The 18,757-nt window shown below is 42.3% G+C and overlaps 1 protein-coding gene across 2 annotated transcripts in view; it reads left to right on the forward strand.

Moving 5' to 3' along the window:
- The window catches only part of arhgap10 (Rho GTPase activating protein 10), a 212,224-nt gene that overhangs the window by 154,378 nt on the left and 39,089 nt on the right, over positions 1-18,757 (forward strand). Inside the window, exons 19-20 of one of the 2 annotated variants that reach the window (XR_010017730.1) lie at positions 14,864-15,011; positions 15,921-16,047. Coding sequence is in view for 1 of the 2 variants with exons in the window: in XM_063046452.1 (XP_062902522.1) it covers positions 14,864-15,011 (148 nt within the window). In the remaining variant the exon portion in view is untranslated. The remainder of the gene's footprint in view (positions 1-14,863; positions 15,012-15,920; positions 16,048-18,757) is intronic. The other variant, XM_063046452.1, reaches the window with a different exon arrangement.

Below are 18,757 nucleotides of genomic sequence, written 5' to 3' on the forward strand. Positions count from 1 at the left end.
CCAATACTCCTGAGAGAGCCCGTTTGTTGGAGATGGTCTTTGAAGGGAGTTCAGAATGTGACGGGTGCTTTCACGCTGACCGTGGATCCAGCACGTGAGTGAAGAGATACAGCCCCAACTACCCCAGGATGAGCTCCAATGTTATGTGCACATTGGACTGGTTTAACTATAATAAGCCCTTTTATTTTTCTCTAACTGTTCGTTAAAGTTAAAAATTTGGTAAATATAGTTTCTTAATAATTTTATGCTAGTGATGAACTCTCATTTCTTGCTGACCGATAACTGTGTATGGACAGTATTTACACAGCATTTGCTCAAATCAGGTTCCTTTAATCAGAACATCATAACGTTCCTGTTTGGTTGAACCCCAAATCATACTGACACTAGACATATATTGTTTATGAAAGGTGGCCTTCTCACCGTTGAGTCAAGTGGCTGTTAACAGAGTTAGCTAACGAGCCAAGTCTGTATACAAGCCTCAGTGAGAGGGTTACATGTGAAATATAGCTGACTTTCTGGAAATACTCAGCAAGTTGGGAAGCAACAGTAGAAAGGCAAACAGAGTTGATATTTGAAGTCAATGACTCCCTCAAGGTCAAAATGTATTACCTCAGTATTATGTTTATTTGTAAATGGTATTATTTATGCAGAATGTATTTGTTTATAAAATGGTGAAAACACTATTACTTGGATTAATTCAAAGTATCAATTGATCAGCGAAATCAAAAATATTTAAATAGCTCTCAAAACTTTAACTTTATGTGACAGTAAACATTCTGGGCAATAGATTTTTACCTTTAAATTGACTCGAAGTCAGAGAAAGTGGAAATAATTTAGAATAGGAACTAAGATTTCCTTAAATTTACCTACTCTTTGTTAGAATGGTGAGACAGATTTGTGGCCGGTTCTTTTGTATGTGACTTCACTTGCCTCTAATAGTGATTTAATGTTTAATCTTGAGGCTTGGATATATGAAGCAATGCTTGTACACCAACAGATTCTTTCTGAGTTTATGCAGTAAACTCCAAGTTAAGAACATGAGAAATAGGAGCAGGAGTAGGCTACCAGCTATCGAGCCTGCTCCGCCATTGAACAAGATTGTGGCTGATCTGACCATGGACTCATCTCCACCTACCTGCCTTTTTCCCAAAACCCTTAATTCCCCTATTATGCAAAAACTTATCCAACCCTGTCTTAAGTATATTTACTGAGGTAGCCTCCATTGCTTCATTGGACAAAGAAATCCACAGATTCACCACTCTTTGGGAAAAGCAGTTCCTCTTCATCGCTGTCCTAAATTTACTCACCCAAATCTTGAGGCTATGTCCCCTAGTTCTAGTCTCATCTACTAGTGGAAACAACTTTCCTGTCTTTATCTTATCTATCCTTTTCATAATTTTATATGTTTCTATAAGAGCTCCTCTCATCTTTTTGAATTCCAACAAGTACAGTAGGCAACTCGATCTCTCCGCATAGTTTAATCCCCTCATCTCTGGAATCAACCTCCTCTGCACCACCTTCAAAGTCAGTATATCATCCTTCAAGTAAGGAGACCAGAACTGCACGCAGTACTTCAGATGTGGCCTCACCAGTACCCTATACTGTTGCTGCATGACCTCCCTGCTCTTGAATTCAATCCCTCTAGCAGTGAAGGCCAACATTCCATTTGCCTTCTCGATAGCCTGCTGCACATGCAAACCAACCTTTTGCAATTCATGCACTCCCAAGTCCTTCTGCACAGCAGCATGCTGCAATCTTTTACCGTTTAAATAATAATTTCATCTTCCATTTTTTCTTTCCAAAATGAATGACCTCACATTTACCAACATCATACTCCATCTGCCAGACCTTTGCCCATTCACTTAACATATCTATATCTTTCTGTAAACTCTCTGTATCCTCTACACAATTTGCTTTTCCACACAATTTAGTGACATCAGCAAATTTAGAGACGCTACACTTGGTCCTCTCTTCCAGATTGTTAATGTATATCACGAACAGTTGTGGGCCCAGCACTGACCTCTGTGGCACACCGCTGACCACTGATTGCCAGAGTAATACCCATGTATCCCAACTCTATGCTTTCTATTTGTCAATGAATTCTCTGTCCATGGTAATACATCACCCCCAACTATGTGCATCTTGCATAGAAAATCTTGCCTGATATATATGTTAGAGTTCTTTGAGGAAATAACAGGCAGGATAGACAAAGCAGAGTCAGTGGATGTTATTTTTTGTATTTTCAGAAGGCCTTTGATAAGGTGCTGCACATGGTATTACAAGAAAGGTACTAACATGGATGATTATTCGATCAGCAGGAAGCAGAGAGTAGGAATAAAGTGGGGCTTTTCTGGATGACTGCCGGCAACCAGTGGTGTGCCGCAGAGGTTGGTGTTGGAACGGACCGCTTATTCTCACGTTGTATTTCACAGACCTAGATTAGAAAGACCTCCGCCTAATCAGAAATCTGTACTAGGAGCAAACTGCCGCTGTAAGAATAGATGGAGAAGTGAGTCAGTTTACAAAAATCAAGAGAAGCGTTAGACAAGGGTGTGTTTCCTCCCCTGATTTGTTTAATGTGTACAGTGAAACAATATTAAAAAAAAAATAAGAAACATCTTGGGAATCAAAGTTGGCAGTGAAAACATCAATAATTTTAGATATGTGGATGACACTGTGCTAATTGCAAGTATGGAGGAAGAACTACAAAACTTAATTGATATACTTGTTGAAGGAAGTGCAAAAATGGGTCTATCTATCAATTGCAAAAAGACAATGTATGGTGATATCCAAAAAGAAGGAGAATCCTATCTGCAGGCTGAGAATGAATGGGGAAGACATATAACTAGTATAGAACTTTTGCTACTTAGGAAGCTGGGTGACATCAGATGGCAGGTGCGACTTAGACATCAAAAGAAGAATAGGGATGGCAAAAGACACCTTTACGTGAATGAAGAGTATACTGACCAATACTAAACTAGGCATGACAACCCGCCTCAGAGTACTGAAATGTTACGTTTATCCAGTTATGTTATATGGCTCAGAATGTTGGACAATATCTAGTAACATGAGGAAACGAATTGAAGCAGCAGAGATGTGGTTTTTGAGGAGGATGCATAGGATATCATGGACGAAATGAATGTCTAACGAGGATGTCATGAACAGAGCAAGCACAAAAAGAGAAATAATGTATGAGATCATGAAAAGGCAATGTAACTTCATTGAATATGTGATTAGGAAAGAGGAGTTAGAATGCACAGTAATTATGGGAAAGATTGAAGGGAAGAAAGCAAGAAGAAGGCAAAGACAAATGATGATGGAGACAGCAACCAGAGAACTGGAAATGAATACTAATGAATTGATCCACTTGACCTGAAACAGGAGTGTGTGGGCCATGGCAGTCAAAGCTCAAGCCGGGCATAGCACTTGATGATGATGATTTCACAGCATGATATAGATGAAGGAAATTATTATGGCTTTGTGACCAAGTTTGTGGACGATACGAAGATGGGTGGAGGGGCTGGTAGTGTTGAGGAAGCAGGGTGTCTGCAGAAGGACTTAAACAGATTGGGAGAATGGGCAAAGAAGTGGCAGATGAAATATAGTGTAGGGAAGTGCATGGTCATGCACTTTGGTAGAAGGAATAGAGATGTGGACTACCTTCTAAGTGGGCAGAAAATTCAAAAATCTGAGGTGCAAAGGGCCTCAGGAATCCTTGTGCAGGATTCCCAAAAGGTTAACTTGCAGGTTGAGCCAGTGTTAAGGAAGGCAAATGCAGTGTTATCATTCATTTTGAGAGGACTAGAATATAAAAGCAGAGTATATCTGCTCTCCTCTGTCAGCTGTCAAATATCACTCTCTCTCATCCACAATCTCTCTTACTTCCCCCGTGCACCTGAAAGACATCTACCCTGCTACCAAGGGCCACGTTCTTTAGGATGCTGAAACAAACCATTATGCTAGGTTTCTCAGCCTCCCAGTGGCTTCCACAGGGAGGTTACCCTCAGGCCAATATGCACAAAAGGTTATTCTTTGGCTGTACACGTTATAAAGTGTTTTTTCATGCTAGTAATTTTGGTACAAAACAAATCACTACCTCTGACATAATGCACCATTCTTGTTTAATCTAAATGTAGCAATGCTCAACAGTGTAAAGTGAACAGATTGGAAATCAACATTAAAAATGTAGATGGATTGGAGCTACAAAAGTGAAATCACTGTATCTGCAAGGGAACTGTGGAGAACTCTTTCACGTAGAAAAATTATGTATATAATCTGAATTTGTGTGCCAATGGAGTTGGTTATTCTATTTATTCCACTAAGAAAAGTAACAAAATGTAAGCACTTGCCTTATTTGGACTAAAGGAAGCAATAACGTTACATGAAACTGGGAGAATTTATCATTTTGAAGGTGAACCTGAATGTTTGTGTTTCTCTATAATAACACTCACAACACGCTGGAGGAACTCAGCAGGTCAGGCAGCATCAGTGGAAACGATGAGTCGACCAAATATTTCCCTATAATAGTTACCTGACTTCTTATTAAAACTGTTACTTTTCTTTCCCTCCGGAATGGGTTGGGCAATGCTAGGACACCATTTACTTTGTCAGTCATAGTCCTCAATAGCACCTGCATTTTCATCCTCCACCCTTTGCCTACAGCAACATTGCTTTTTATCGTAACAGTGAAGACAGACTTAACACTTATATTGTTGTTGTTCGTCCTTCGTAGTCGAAGATGACCATGGCTTCAAAGTCAAATGGGAGATTGGTGGCTGTGGGTCCGGAGGTGACTGATGAGGCCAATCCGGGCCCTGAAGGCTCACCCACATGTGGGACGCAAGTGGGTGGGTGCTGTCATGGCAGTGGATGCTGCTTGGGCCTTGCGCACAGCTCGCTTTTGTTGCGCCTCGATGATGCGCCTGACTTCAGCTGCACGGGCTCCTGTGGTGATCTTGCTGCGCCAAGCTGGACGGTCGAGGGCAAGCGTCTCCCACGTGTTGATGTCGACACCCAGGCCTTTGAGGGATGCTTTCAGGCAGTCTTTGTAACGTTTCTTCTGCCCCCCGACTGAGCGCTTGCCCTGACACAGTTCTCCGTACAGCAGCTGCTTAGGCAATCGGCTGTCTGGCATTCTGACCACATGTCCAGCCCACCTGGCTTGGGCTTTCAGCAGGAGGGTGTAGACGCTGCAGAGCCCAGTTCGTTCCAGGATTTCCGTGTCGGGGACTTTGTCCTGCCACCTGCTGTGGAGGAGTCTGCCGAGACAGTTCAGGTGAAAGTGGTTGAGCTGTTTGGCGTGTCTGCTGTAGACAGTCCAGGCCTCGCTGGCGTAAAGGAGGGTGGTAAGGACCACTGCACAGTAGACCTTCAGCTTGATGGTAAGGCTGAGTCCTCTCCGCTCCCAGACGTTCTCACGGAGTCTCCCAAAGGCAGCGCTGGCTTTGGCAATCCTGTTGTTGACCTCAGCGTCTATATTCACTGTGTGAGAGAGTATGCTGCCCAGGTAGGTGAAGTTGTCGGCTGCCTGGAGGTTCTGGCCCTTCACCGTGATGCGCAGCTCCTGGTATGGCTTTCCTGGGGCAGGCTGGTACATAACTTCGGTCTTTTTGGTGCTGATAGTGAGACCGAAGTTGTCGCAGGCTTGTGAGAAGCAGTCTATTTCACGCTGCATTTCCTGCTCTGTGCTGGCGTTGAGTGCGCAGTCATCAGCAAACACCAAGTCTCTGATGACAGTCTCTCGCACCTTTGTAACTGCCTGCAGGCGCCTAAGGTTGAACAACCTGCCGTCAGTCCTGTATCTGACGTGGATTCTTTCTTCGTAGTTATGGAAGGCATCTGTCAGCACGGCAGAGAATACCATACTGAACAGAGTCGGGGCAAGAACGCAGCCTTGTTTGACGCCATTTGTCACTGGGAAGGCCTCCGACTCGTCGCCGTCATCCAGAACTTTCACCATCATACCGTCGTGGAACTGCCGGACGATTGTGATGAACTTGCTGGGGCAGCCAAACTTCTCCATGATCTTCCACAAGCCTTCTCTGCTGACCGTATCGAAAGCCTTGGTTAGATCGACAAAGGTCACGAAGAGGTCGCTGTGTTGCTCCTGGCATTTTTCCTGGAGTTGGTGCGAAGCAAAAATCATGTCCGCGGTCCCACGTTCAGCACGGAAGCCGCACTGGCTTTCTGGGAGCAGACCTTGCTCAAGATGTTGGAGAAGGCGGTTGAGCAGGACGCGGGCCAGAATCTTCCCCACAATGGACAAGAGGGAGATGCCTTGGTGGTTGTCGCAAGACTGGCGGTTGCCTTTCCTCTTGTAGATGTGGATTATGCTGGCATCTTTCAGCTGTTGCGGGACCTGTCCCTTTTTCCACATGGACTGGAAGAATACAGTCAGCTTTTACATCATGACAGGGCCTCCTGCTTTGTATACGTCAGCAGGGATTGCATCGAGTCCTGGCGCTTTGCCACAGGAGAGTTGCTTTACTGCCTTCCTGACTTTATCTACTGTGGGGAGGGTGTTGAGGTTCTTGTTGATCTCTACCTGGGGCAGGCGGGCAATGGCCTCGTTGTTGACGTCAGCAGGGCGGTTAAGGACGATGTTAAAGTGCTCAGCCCACCGATCCAGAATCTGCTTCTTCTCTGTCAGCAGCTGCGTCTCATCTGCGTTGAGGAGGGGTGAGGAGCCGGAGGACTGGGGTCCGTATACAGCCTTAAGCGCATCGTAGAAGCGCTTTATGTCGTGGCTGTCTGCATAGCCCTGGATTTCATCGGCCTTCTTGCTGAACCAGCTGTCCTGCATCTCGTGAAGTTTTTTCTGCACCTTTCTTCTTGCGTTGGTAAAGGCATCTTTCTTGGCTAGCGATGTGGGGTCGTTCTGATGCGCTCTGTAATGTTGATGTTTCTCCGTTAGTAGTGCCTGTATTTCTTCATCATTCTCATCGAACCAGTCTTGGTTTCTTCGGGTTGCTGGTCTGAGATGTTCGAGGGCGGTAGTGTAGACAGCGCCTCTGAAGGCCGTCCACTGTTCCTCAACGCTGGTCCCGTCTTCCTGTGGTGTGTCTGGCAGTCTGCCTTCAAGGTCATTGACGAATTCTTCTGCAACCCTGCTGCTTTTCAGCTTGGAGACATTCAGCCTCTTTGCAGTCTTCTGCCCTTGGGGTCTTCTCATGGGCAGAATGCGAAGCCTGAACCTGGACACAATGAGGCGGTGGTCGGTCCAGCAGTCGGCACCACACATGGCTCTCATCACTCTGATATCCATCCTGTCCCTCTTCCTGGTGATGATGTAGTCAATCAGACGCCAGTGCTTCGAGCGTGGATGCATCCATGACGTCTTCTTACGGGTGGGTAAGCGGAACAGGGTGTTGGTGATGACAAGGTCGTGTGTGGCACACGTCTTGAGGAGCAGAAGGCCGTTGTTGTTACACTTGCCAGTGCCATGTCTTCCAATGATCCCTTCCCAGGTTTGGTAGTCTGTCCCTACTCTGGCATTGAAGTCCCCGAAAACGATGAGCTTCTCTGACTGTGGGATGGCTGAGATGAGGGCGTCGAGTTCTTCATAGAACTTGTCTTTAACGTCATCTGGGTTGGTCATAGTGGGAGCGTAGGCACTAATCAGCGTAGCACTCTTCTTGTTTGCAAGTGGGAGCTGAAGTGTCATCAGGCGGTCGTTGATGCTCTCTGGGTGCTTGGTGAGTTTATGGGCAAGGTTAGAATTGATGGCAAATCCCACGCCTGCTTCTCGTCGTTCAGCGCTGCTGCGACCGCTCCAGAAGAACGTGTATCCACCACTACGTTCTGTCAGCTGCCCTTGTCTGCTAGGCGGGTTTCGCTGAGAGCTGCTATGTCCACGTTGTAGCGAGCTAGCTCTTTTGCAACCAGTGCAGTTCTTCTCTCTGGTCTGTCTGCCTTGACGTTATCTCGCAGAGTTCTCATGTTCCATGTGCCAAGGTTGAGCACCATCACTTTCTTCCGCGTTGGGTTTGAAGTCGTGACTTGCGCTTGACTTGGATTAAAGTGAGGGAGAGTTGCGCAGGTCGTCAGCCTCACTCTCTCGTCCCGGCCTATCTGGACCCAGTGGCAAGACATAGTCAAGACGGCTGGAGATAGGTCAGGATGCAGTGGACGGCCAGCAGTGTTCTGTGTGTCTCACTGAGCCCTCTTAGTGCTCCATGACGCATTGCTGAGAATCGCCTTTCTGCCCGTTGAACCAGTGATGGTTTCTTCCACACAGTCCACCGAATCCAGGCTTCACACGCTAGGTAGACAAGCCCTGAGTGTCGTGGGTCTACGGCAGTTCTTGCGGCGTGCTCGCAAGCCTCCCTACCCATTGTTGGGCATCCTCATCTGCCTTTGCAGCAGTTGGGAGATGTCTCCTCTTCCGCCTGCTCCGCCGTTGGGATGATCACCTAGTGGTGTGGTAATGACACCACCCCCTCACTTGTTTTCGCCCGCTAGCTGCTCCACCTTTGCCGGGTCCTGCAGGTGGAGCAGTTAACACTTATAACTTTTGCTTAGTAAACAAATGAACTGGCTGACTAGACCCAGGCTTTTTAAATGTGTTTTATCTTTTGGTGAGTTACATATGGTTACAAACATGCTTATTCATCAGTGCAGCTTTTCTCCTTTCAACCAGCTGTTGGGTCCAACTGTTTAATTATCATTTTTTTTTTACAGCTCAACAATTAATAATCTGCATGTGTTTTGTATAATTTCTTTTACACAAGTAGCTGCTTCCTATGATTCCTGGTGGCTATAGTATGCATAACAATTTAATATACCTCTGGTGATTATACAAAGTATAATTCGGGAAAGTTATGGAAGCTTTGCATTAAGTGAATGAGTATTTTCTCATTAGTTAATTTTACAATATTTTATAATTGGATTGTTGTTATCTATGGAATTTTCTTACCTTTTGGGTTAAAATAGTTCTTTTATGCTAGGCACCATCTTTAGATCCTCTTTTCTTCAAGTACTAAGACCCCCTGTCACTGTTCTCTTTATTGTATCAACTCCTAATAAAACGATTGAGAAGCAACAGGTTTTATGCATTGTTCCTGACTTCTAAAAGAACCTTTAATTTAAACAGCAGAATCCAACAAACTGGTATAGTGGTCGAGGATATTACCAGGTTTTGAATTTGTTACACTCTAAGACAAAGTGGAGTTAAACAGATAAAATTAATGAAAAAGTCTAGGCAAAAAATATCAACAGTGTTAAATCACAAACGAGAAAATCTGCAGATGCTGAAAATCAAATTAGTAGACACAAAATGCTGGTGGAACTCAGCAGGCCAAGCAGCATCTATGGAAAAGAGTACAGTCAATGTTTCGGGCCAAGACCCTTCACCAGGACTGGAGAAAAAGATGAGAAGTCAAATTAAAAAGGTGAGGGTGGGGAGGAAGAAGTTACAAGGTAGTAGGTGAAAGGTGAAACTAGGAGAGGGGGAGGGATGAAGTAAAGAGCTGGGAAATTGTTTGGTGAAAGAGAATGGGGAATCTGATAGACGAGGACAGAAGGCCATGGGACAAAGGGAAAGGGGAAGGTGATGGGCAGGTAAGGAGATGAGGTGAGCAAGGGAAACAGGAATGGTGAAGGAATAATGTGGGGTGCAGTTACTGGAAATTCAAGAAATCGATGTTCATGCCATCAGATTGGAGGCCACCCAGACAGGATATAAGGTGTTGCTCCTCCAATCTGAGTGTGGCCTCATCGCAGCAGTAGAGGAGGGCATGGCCTGACATTACGGAATGGGAATGGGAAGTAGAACTGAAATGGGCGGCCACAAGGAGATCCTGCTCTTTTCTGGTGGATGGAGTATAGATGCTCAGCGATGCAATCTCCCAATCTATGTCGGGTCTTACCGATATACAGGAGGCCGCACTGGGAGTGCCGGATACAGTAGATGACTCCAACAGACTCACAGGTGAAATGTCACCTCACCTGGAAGGACTGTTTGGGGCCCTATATGGTAGTGAGGGAGGAGGTGTAGGGGCAGGTGTGGCACTGGTTCTGCTTACAAGGATAAGAGCCAGGAGGGAGATCTGTGAGGAGGAAGGAATGGACTAGGGAGTGATCCCTGTGGAAAGTTGGGGGGAAGGGAAAGATGTGCTTGGTGGTGGGATCCCGTTGGAGATGGCAGAAGTTATGGAGAATTATGTGCTGGATGCGGAGGCTGGTGGGGTGGTAGCTGAGAGCAAGAGGAACCCTGTTCCTGGTGGGGTGGTGGGTGGATGGGATGAGGGCAGACGTTTGAAATGGAAGAGATGTGGGTGAGGGTAATGTTGATGGTGGAGGAAGGGAAGCCCCTTTCTTAGAAGAAGAAGGAGGACATTTCATTAGTTCTGGAAGGAAAAGCCTCTTCCTGAGAGCAGATGCGACAGAGAAGGAAATGGCATTTTTACAAGTGACAAGGTGGGAAGAGGTATCGTCCAGATAGCAGTGAGAATCAATGGGGTTATAAAAGATAACAGTGGATAAACTGTCTCTTTCCAGGTGCTGTGACACTTCACCTGTGAGTCTGTTGGTCATTGTTGGATTCGACTGCTTAATTTTAGTTGTCATTTTCTTTGCACTTTAACTGTCAATTATCTGCTTGTATTTTAAGTAGCCTTTATATACATATTTAATATGCCTTTAGTGGCTATACAGTAATCCTCATGCTTCTTTGTTCTTTCATTTAGGTGGCTAGTGTTTTCTCAGAGGTTGATTTTACAGCTGGATATTTTCTAGTTAGATTATTATTATAGATTTTTCTTATCTTTTGGGTATAAAAGTAGATATTCTATGTTAGGTGCCATCTTTAGATCCTCTCTTCATTAAGTAGTAAGACCCCCTATCACTGCTCTGTTCCTGTTCTCTTTGCTCTTGCAACTCTGAAGAAAACGATCATGAAGCAACCGGTTTAATGCCTCGGTCCTGTCTTCTTAAAGAGCCTAGGATTTAAGCAGCAGAATCCAACACAGCATTTGCTGTGCCTATTGTCTGCCGCCTCCTTTAACAGTAAATTAATTCGATTTGATTGCTTTCACCCTCACATTTTAGAATTTTGCCTTGCTTCTCCTGCCAAGAAAGTGACCAATGACAATCACAGAAAATCTGTCAAAACTCCTAGATTCCTATGTGCTGTCAGTTAAATTTAATCAGTTTCAGTCTGATCAGTATAACCATTTGGAAATCCAGGTGATGTTTGCATTTTGCAGTCACCCGGGCCCTGGTTCCTGAACTCGCATTAAACTCACCACCTTGTATTGTCCATTGGCCACCCTTTCTTGAAACCTGCCTGGTTCTGTTTCCTGTAGCTCCTTGAAACTTACCAAAGTGTTACTGCCTGATATTGTTAATTTTTAAAAAAAAAATCAATTTGGAGTATTGATGAAAATGACATGCAGTAGTCCAGAAAATCTACTGTTCTAGTCCTGGTGATTCTGAGGTGAATTTGATTGCTGCCAACAAAGATATGAAAACTGGCTCATTTTGGCATCAGCATTTCCTGTTGGGCCAAGAACAATAGAGTACAATTCAGGATTGTAAAAATACAGTATTTCAAGAATTATTTCGTTACTGGAGACTATAATAGATTGCTTATTAAAATGGTTGAGATTGGGTCATTAGTTGTAACTAGGTACAGTTGGATGCTGGTAGAATTATAGTGTATGTTTTAAGATGAAGTCGAATGATTTTGTGCATCTTTATCCAGACTTTTGTTATCTGTAGTAAAATCTACTTTGTCATTCCATATAATTACTATCTTTATCGAAGTCCAGACTTGCTTCAGTCTGTCCATGCTTTCATTAAGAAGTTCCCGCCTGTACACGTTAGAAGGAAACAGTTTACAAGTGTATTCAGAGGTAGTCTTTGCCCATATGTACTAGTAGCTGCTTGCAGGCTTTCATAATAAGGGTGATTTAAAAATTACATCTACTTCCTGCGAATAAATTCTTCTCAGGCTTCCAGCTGGGTACAGGTATGGATTATAACCGTCGTTTTGTTGACAAGCTCTGCCGTCTTCTTCAGGGATGATCCCTGGGCATATCTAGTCTGGTGGTCTTTGTACCCCTATAGTCCATCCTTCCTGGGAAATAATTTTAACAAGGATGAAGGTCTTACTTTAAGTAGGAACTGCAATTCGATTATAAACAAGGTAGGAGAGCGGAAACCTGATTGAATGAGGACTAACCTATCAAGAGGGACGGACTGTGGGGGGGGGGGGGGGAGAAACTAGACATGCCCAGGCATAATCTCTGAAGAAAATGGCAGAGTTTGTCATTGAAACGTCAGTTAGAATCGATATCTGTACCCGACTGGAAGCTCAAGAAGAGTTTATTCATCATGTACGCTGGGAAAGCACTAGATCCTTTTTTAAATATCTACTTACTGTTTGGGGGGTTCAATTAGCTTAGTTTTCACTTTACCCGGAGAACTTGATTATTGATCATTAAAAAGTCTTAAGATTCTGAATTATATTTAAAGTTATCCTTGTTCCATAGTTGTTTCACAACTTGGTACTCAATACACAACTGAAAGCTGTGTTCAGGCAGCTTATTGTTTATTATGACAAAGAAGTAGGCCATTCTTCTCGACAGATCCATTCTGTTTCCCAGTTGAGCAATCCCATCAGTCCCTTACACTTTGCTTATTTTCCTAGCCCCAAAACATTCTCTTAATCAAGCTCAACATTTCACTCATGACTTGTTATTTCTTTTGTCACTTACCTACACAGAAGGGGTAATTTACAAAAGCCAACTAACCTCTCAGAATGTTGTGGGATGTTGGTGAAAACTGGAATATGTGGAGCAAACCCATGTGGTCATGAAGAGAGAGTGCTGCAAATGTCACCCATGATCAGAAGTGGATTTGAGTCTCTGGAGCCATGAGATTGCAGCACTAACTGTTGCATCATGTCAAACAAATTTCTTCAAGGGTAGTAACGGTTGATATTGAGAATTTCCGATGAGTTTAAATTTATTTTGAAGTGTGAAGAAAATCATATCTCAATGTAATTATGGCTCCATTTGTGTTTGTGTGCAACTTGCAGAGATCTATATATGTATCTAACCTAACATATTTCATAAACTTTGTCCCATATGGAGAATGACTTTATAGAACCATAGAAAATTGATTCATCAGATTGTGGTTTTTATTTTCATGTTTATCACCCTTAAGTGATTTAAAGGTAGTTTTAGAAGTGAACTAAATGGTTTAGCTAAAATTATTTTTTTTTACTGAGTTTTAAGTTTATACCCTTGGGTATATAAGTAGAAGAGTTCATGCAGTTAAATAATCTTGAAACTGATTTTAGCTTTATGGCATTTTAAGATACAGGTGCCTTAATGATTATGAAAATTAAAAAGAATAAGATTAAGTTTTAGGTAGTGCTTAAAATTCATCTGGTAAAGCTGATCTGCCGCAAATTGGTATAAAATTGTTTTCAGTCAAGTTGATGTAGTTTCATCTTTTTATCAGTAGGTGTCTCCCTCTAATAAAGTAAAATTTTGCAAAGTTGACATGGATTTTTAACTACATGGAATGGAATGGACTGCTTGCTGTTTGATATCAGAATGATGATACTACTTTATCTCCATGTGAGACATTTTTTGAAAATGTATTATAGTTAATCAAACCATTAGCTTCTTTGAACACAAGTTGGTTTAATCATTTCATGTGAATCTGTCTTCTGCGCAGATTGATCCACACAGCTTATGTGATTGAAAGCCAGTAGATCGATCTTAGTAATTTATGATGAATTGTCTTTGTGTTTAAGTCTTACAACGTGTAAAATTCTTGTCTGTTATGTGCAGTAAATTGTGGTAATGTTCTTTTTTGTCCACTCTGGCTGTTCAAGATTTAAATTAATAACGATATCAAAAATCCAAACACGTACACTGTGTGTTTACAGTTAATGAAGAATGCACCTAATCAGCCCAGTATCTTTATGATAATTAGTCCCTCATATGGTTTTTATCATTTATACATTTAAATGACATTATTTTTTACAGAGGATTGAGATCACAAGAAGCATGACCAGTTGATGCAAAGTTTAATTTATTGCCGTTCTTTTGAAAAGTTTATATGAACGTTTATTAACTATGTGAAATAATTGTGGTGCTTGAATATAGCTTTCATTAAAATGGGATTAACAAATCTTTAAACTATGTTAAGCATCAAAACTGTATACAGCTGCATAATTTAAGTTGGGACATCATTCAGATAGGCGAAGGGGAGGACTGTTCATGTGCAGCAATTTTTTGAAGATGCAGCTTTTTAATCCATTTTCACTCCTTCAGGAATTTTGTGCAAAATCATGTTACCTGCTGAACCAACAGCATAGTAGTTAGCACACCACTATTATTGCTCAAGATGTCGGAGTTCTATCCTGGTGTCCTCTGTATGAAGTTTATACATACTCTCTGCAGAACGTGTGCGTTTTCTCTAGGTACAGTACTCCAATTTCCTCCCACAATCCAAAGACGTACTGGTTGGCAGGTTAATTGTTCATTGTAAGTTGTCCTGTGATTAAGTTAGTGTTAAATCCAGTGTTACGGGGCGGCATGGCTTGAAAGGCCGGAAGGGCCCATTCTGCACTGTATCTCTAAGTAAATAAAATGAAGTTAGTCATTGCTGTGTATAGATGCTGAAATTTACAGGATCCTTTTTAAAGATTTCTTTTCCTTACTCTTTGCTTTTACAGCTCCAGGTCATTCATACATTATTTAAAGCTTGATTTATTCAAAAATCTGGGAATAGTTTGTGTTATACATTAATTTTTTGTTTTAATTTTATTTTTTATGATCCTTTTATAACACCTTGATGCTATTTTATGGAGGGCTTTTCAGCAAAAACTGCACCTTGTTAATTGCAGATATTCGGGACAGTTCCAGATGTTGGCGTGGGTCAGTCAGACATCACTTCAGTGCCACCGCCAAATAGACTGACCAGAAGGTCAGCACGTGGACCACGCCTTTCAAGACCCATAGCAGTATATAATTTTTCTGTTGGTCTGGAAAAAGGTAGGAATCTATTCACATTGTATGTGAAGCTGTGATCTATTATTATTTCATCACTGGAAAGAAATGCCCATGTAGTTTGGGGTTGTGATTTGAAAAATCGGTTTCTTTTGTAATTCTCCTATGTCTTTCAGTCGAGTTATGCCTCTTTTTCTGGTACAGAAAACTTACTTGCACTCAGCTACTGCGAGGTGGAGATAAAAGTGCAGCTAGTGCCATCAATGTGACTGGATAATGAATGACTTTCCCTCTGAAGACTGCCCAGCCTGAAAAATTCCCGTTAATTGCCTATGCTTGATGAACTTAGCAGTTTAATATTGTTTATGAAAGAGAGAGTGACTTGCGACTGCTGTGATTCATTACTTAACTTCTATGCAGTCTTTGAAAAGGGAGATTCCAGGACATCATCTTGAATTGGATTGAGACTCATTCTTAATGACTTGGATCATTGGATACTTCTCAATTCACTGTTGCTCATACATATACATTGCTTCCTTGAACAACTCTGTCGGGTAGATTTGCTGTGTTAATTGCGAGGTTACTCTGGTGGGAGGGTGGAGGGGTGGGTGCAGTAGTATGGCAAATGGGATAGGGATAGTTGAGGCAAGTATAAATGGTAAAGCAAACAAGTTTAGTAGACAGGACATGCAATGCTAAACATGAAGCTATGAAGATCAGATAGAATACACTGCATATATTTTAATGCAGGAAGATTGACACATTAAGACACAGGAACTCAGTGTTGGATTGGTACATGGGCCTGGATATTATAACCAGAACAGAAAGACGTGAGAAGGGCCTATTCTGATATATCAGATTCGGGTTTAATATCACTGGCACGTATCACAAAATTTGATTTGCGGCAGCAGTACATTGCGATACACAACTGTTCATGGGTTCATTGTCCTTCAGATACCTGATAGCAGAGGAGAAGAAGCTGTTCCTGAAGCATTGAGTGTGTGACTTCAGGCTCCTGTACCACCTCCTCGATGGTAGTAATGAGAAGAGGGCATGTCCTGGGTGATGTGGGTCCTTACTGGTAGGTTCTACCTTTTTGAAGGTGTCCTGAATGTAAGGGAAGCTAGTGCCCATGATGGAGCTGGCTAAGTTTACAACTTTGCAGCCTTTTTCAAATTCTGTGCAGTGGCTCCTCAATACCAGGTGGTGCTGCAACCATTTAGAATACTCCCAGTGGTACATTATAGAAATTTGATATCACATTCTTTTCAAACTCCTGATGAGATATAGCTGCTGTTGTGCCGCCTTTGTAATTGCATCAATATGTTGGGCTCAGATGTTGACACCCAAAAACTTGAAACTGCTCACTCTTTCCACTTCTGATTCCTCGATGAGGACTCGTGTATGATCCCACGACTTCCCTTTCCTGAAGTCCGCAATCAATTCCTTGGTCTTACTGACATTGAGTGCAAGGTTGTTGCTGTGACAGCACTCAACCAGCTGATCTATCCTTCTTCTTATACCACCTCATCACCATCTGAAATTCTGCCAATAATTGTGTTGTCAAATTTATAGATGGCATTTGTGGGTGTAGACAGGGTAGAACAGTAGGCTAAGCATGCCTCCATGATGTCCGCCAGTGTTGATTGTCAGCGAGGAGGAGATGTTATTTTCTGATTAGCACAGACTGTGTTCGCCTGGTGAGGAGGCCAAGTATCCAGTTGCAGAGGGATGTTTGGAGCTTGTTGATTATAACTGAGGTTATGATTGTGTTGATCTCTAACTAGTCAATAAACAACAGCTTGATGTAGGGGTTACTATGATCCTGGTGATCCAAGGCTGAGAGGAGAGCCAGTGAGGTTGCATCTGCTGTAGACCTGTTGTGGCGACAGGCAAATTCCAGGTCCTTGCTTCGGCAGGAGTTGAGCCATTACCAACCCCTCAAAGCACTTCATCGCAGTAGATGATGATGTAACATGAGCAAAGTGCCCGGAGAGACACTAAAGCTGGGAGATACAGAGGTGTTTTATTCAATAAAATGAGATACTCTAGGTTGAGGAGGCCTGTTCAACTCAGTATCACATGACATTTTATATGCTAAAGATCAAAGGACAATTCTATAGTTAAAATGTATCTACAATGCTTCCTTTGAGTTACATAAAATTTTCACACGACCTTCTTCACACCCACACTCCAGACACCCAAAATGAATGTTAATCAGCATTGTCTGGTTTTCAGTTAACTGGTGTCCACAGCTTCAGGAAACTATTGTCCAGGGCTGCATTTTAAATTTAATCTACAATCCATGTTCAGTCTAAAGACTGGTTGCTGACGTTATTATTTTGCTTTATAACCTAACTCCAGAATACACCCTAACAGATGTGACTGCCATTGGGCTATAGCCGTTGAGGCAGCTCATCCTGCTCTTTGGCACTGGTATGAGCTGCCCTGTCTCTTTAGAATGGTGCAGCCATCAAGCTGCAACACTGTGTCCAAAATGTTGGGGTGATAGCTATGTTTTCATGAAGCAAAGTACATTGCCCTTGTCCTCTTCCACTGCCATGAAGAGGCCAAACTTAGGTTGGAGGAGTGACATCTCATATTGTGTGTGTGTGTGTGTGTTGCTGTAAATGAATCTCTTGACTCTTCAATGGGATTATCCAGTTTCTGTAACAATCTGAAAATGACAATATCTGTTAATTATTCATAAAATATAATTGAAATTAAGTCTGAGTAAAGGACTTGAAACACTTTAACTTTCAGAAACTGATAACTGAGTTTCTCGAGAAACATTTTTTTGAGTATTAGGTCGAAAGTTCAGAAATATAAAAATACATCATAAGATTTATCCTTGGTTTGAGTTAAATTCAAGCAAGATGTTAGAGAAACGTTACAGTATAGTGAAGCAAACAATCAGTTTGAGAAATATAGGCACAAACAGAGCGGGGCCGTAGCAGATTATCAACTAGGGGAATCTGCTACTACAAACAAGCAATTCCTACATCCTTATGTTCAAGATATTGGTATAAAGGTACAATTATTTCCCAAGGCCCCGAGGAATCTGTTGGGAAAAAGTTCAGAAGTAGACAAATCGTGCAAAAGTTGATTACAAAATACTTGTGTGAAAGCAGAGCTGAATTCTGTTAATCAAATTGTTTTTCTTAATTCAGTGTGACACAAGCCATTGTGAAAGTTTCTGCTGGTAGGGCAAAAAGGTGTTATGATGTTTTGAACTGTGACACTGTACCTAAAATATAGCACACTTTGGAGCTAATTTGATATTTATTTAAACTCTGCACAGAGAAACAAAATTAAATTGTGTCTCGAGTTACTTCGTAGTCACTGATAATATGAGGTTCTTAGCAGGTGTGTTTATTACCTATCAGTAGTTCATCTTCAACTTCTGCCGTTCATCTGATTTTCTTTGTAGCCAATGGAATGGGGTTATGGTTGATTTTGGAGGTCAGCTTAAAAGTTAACATATTCTTGTTGGAATAGTCACAGAAATGGGTTAGCCTCAGGAAGGATTTCTTTTATATAAGGACTGTAGTGAGTAGTTTGATTTTTAGTAAAAGTCATGTGTGTCCAGGTTTCTAGTTCCAGGTCTGTTTTAAACAGAACTCAAGTCGTAAATCTCCAAGGGTGAAACTGGGACTTGTGTTCTCTGGATTATTTGTGAAGGGCTGTTGATACTAGTCCATTTTATAATTGTTGCAGGCCTTTCCTGGTTTGCAGGTAAGAGAGTGCTGCAGCTGATTTGTACACAGCCAGTTCTCAGCGGACAGCGTGAG

This window comes from Mobula hypostoma, chromosome 4, assembly GCF_963921235.1.
Source record: "Mobula hypostoma chromosome 4, sMobHyp1.1, whole genome shotgun sequence".
Taxonomy (NCBI): domain Eukaryota; kingdom Metazoa; phylum Chordata; class Chondrichthyes; order Myliobatiformes; family Myliobatidae; genus Mobula; species Mobula hypostoma.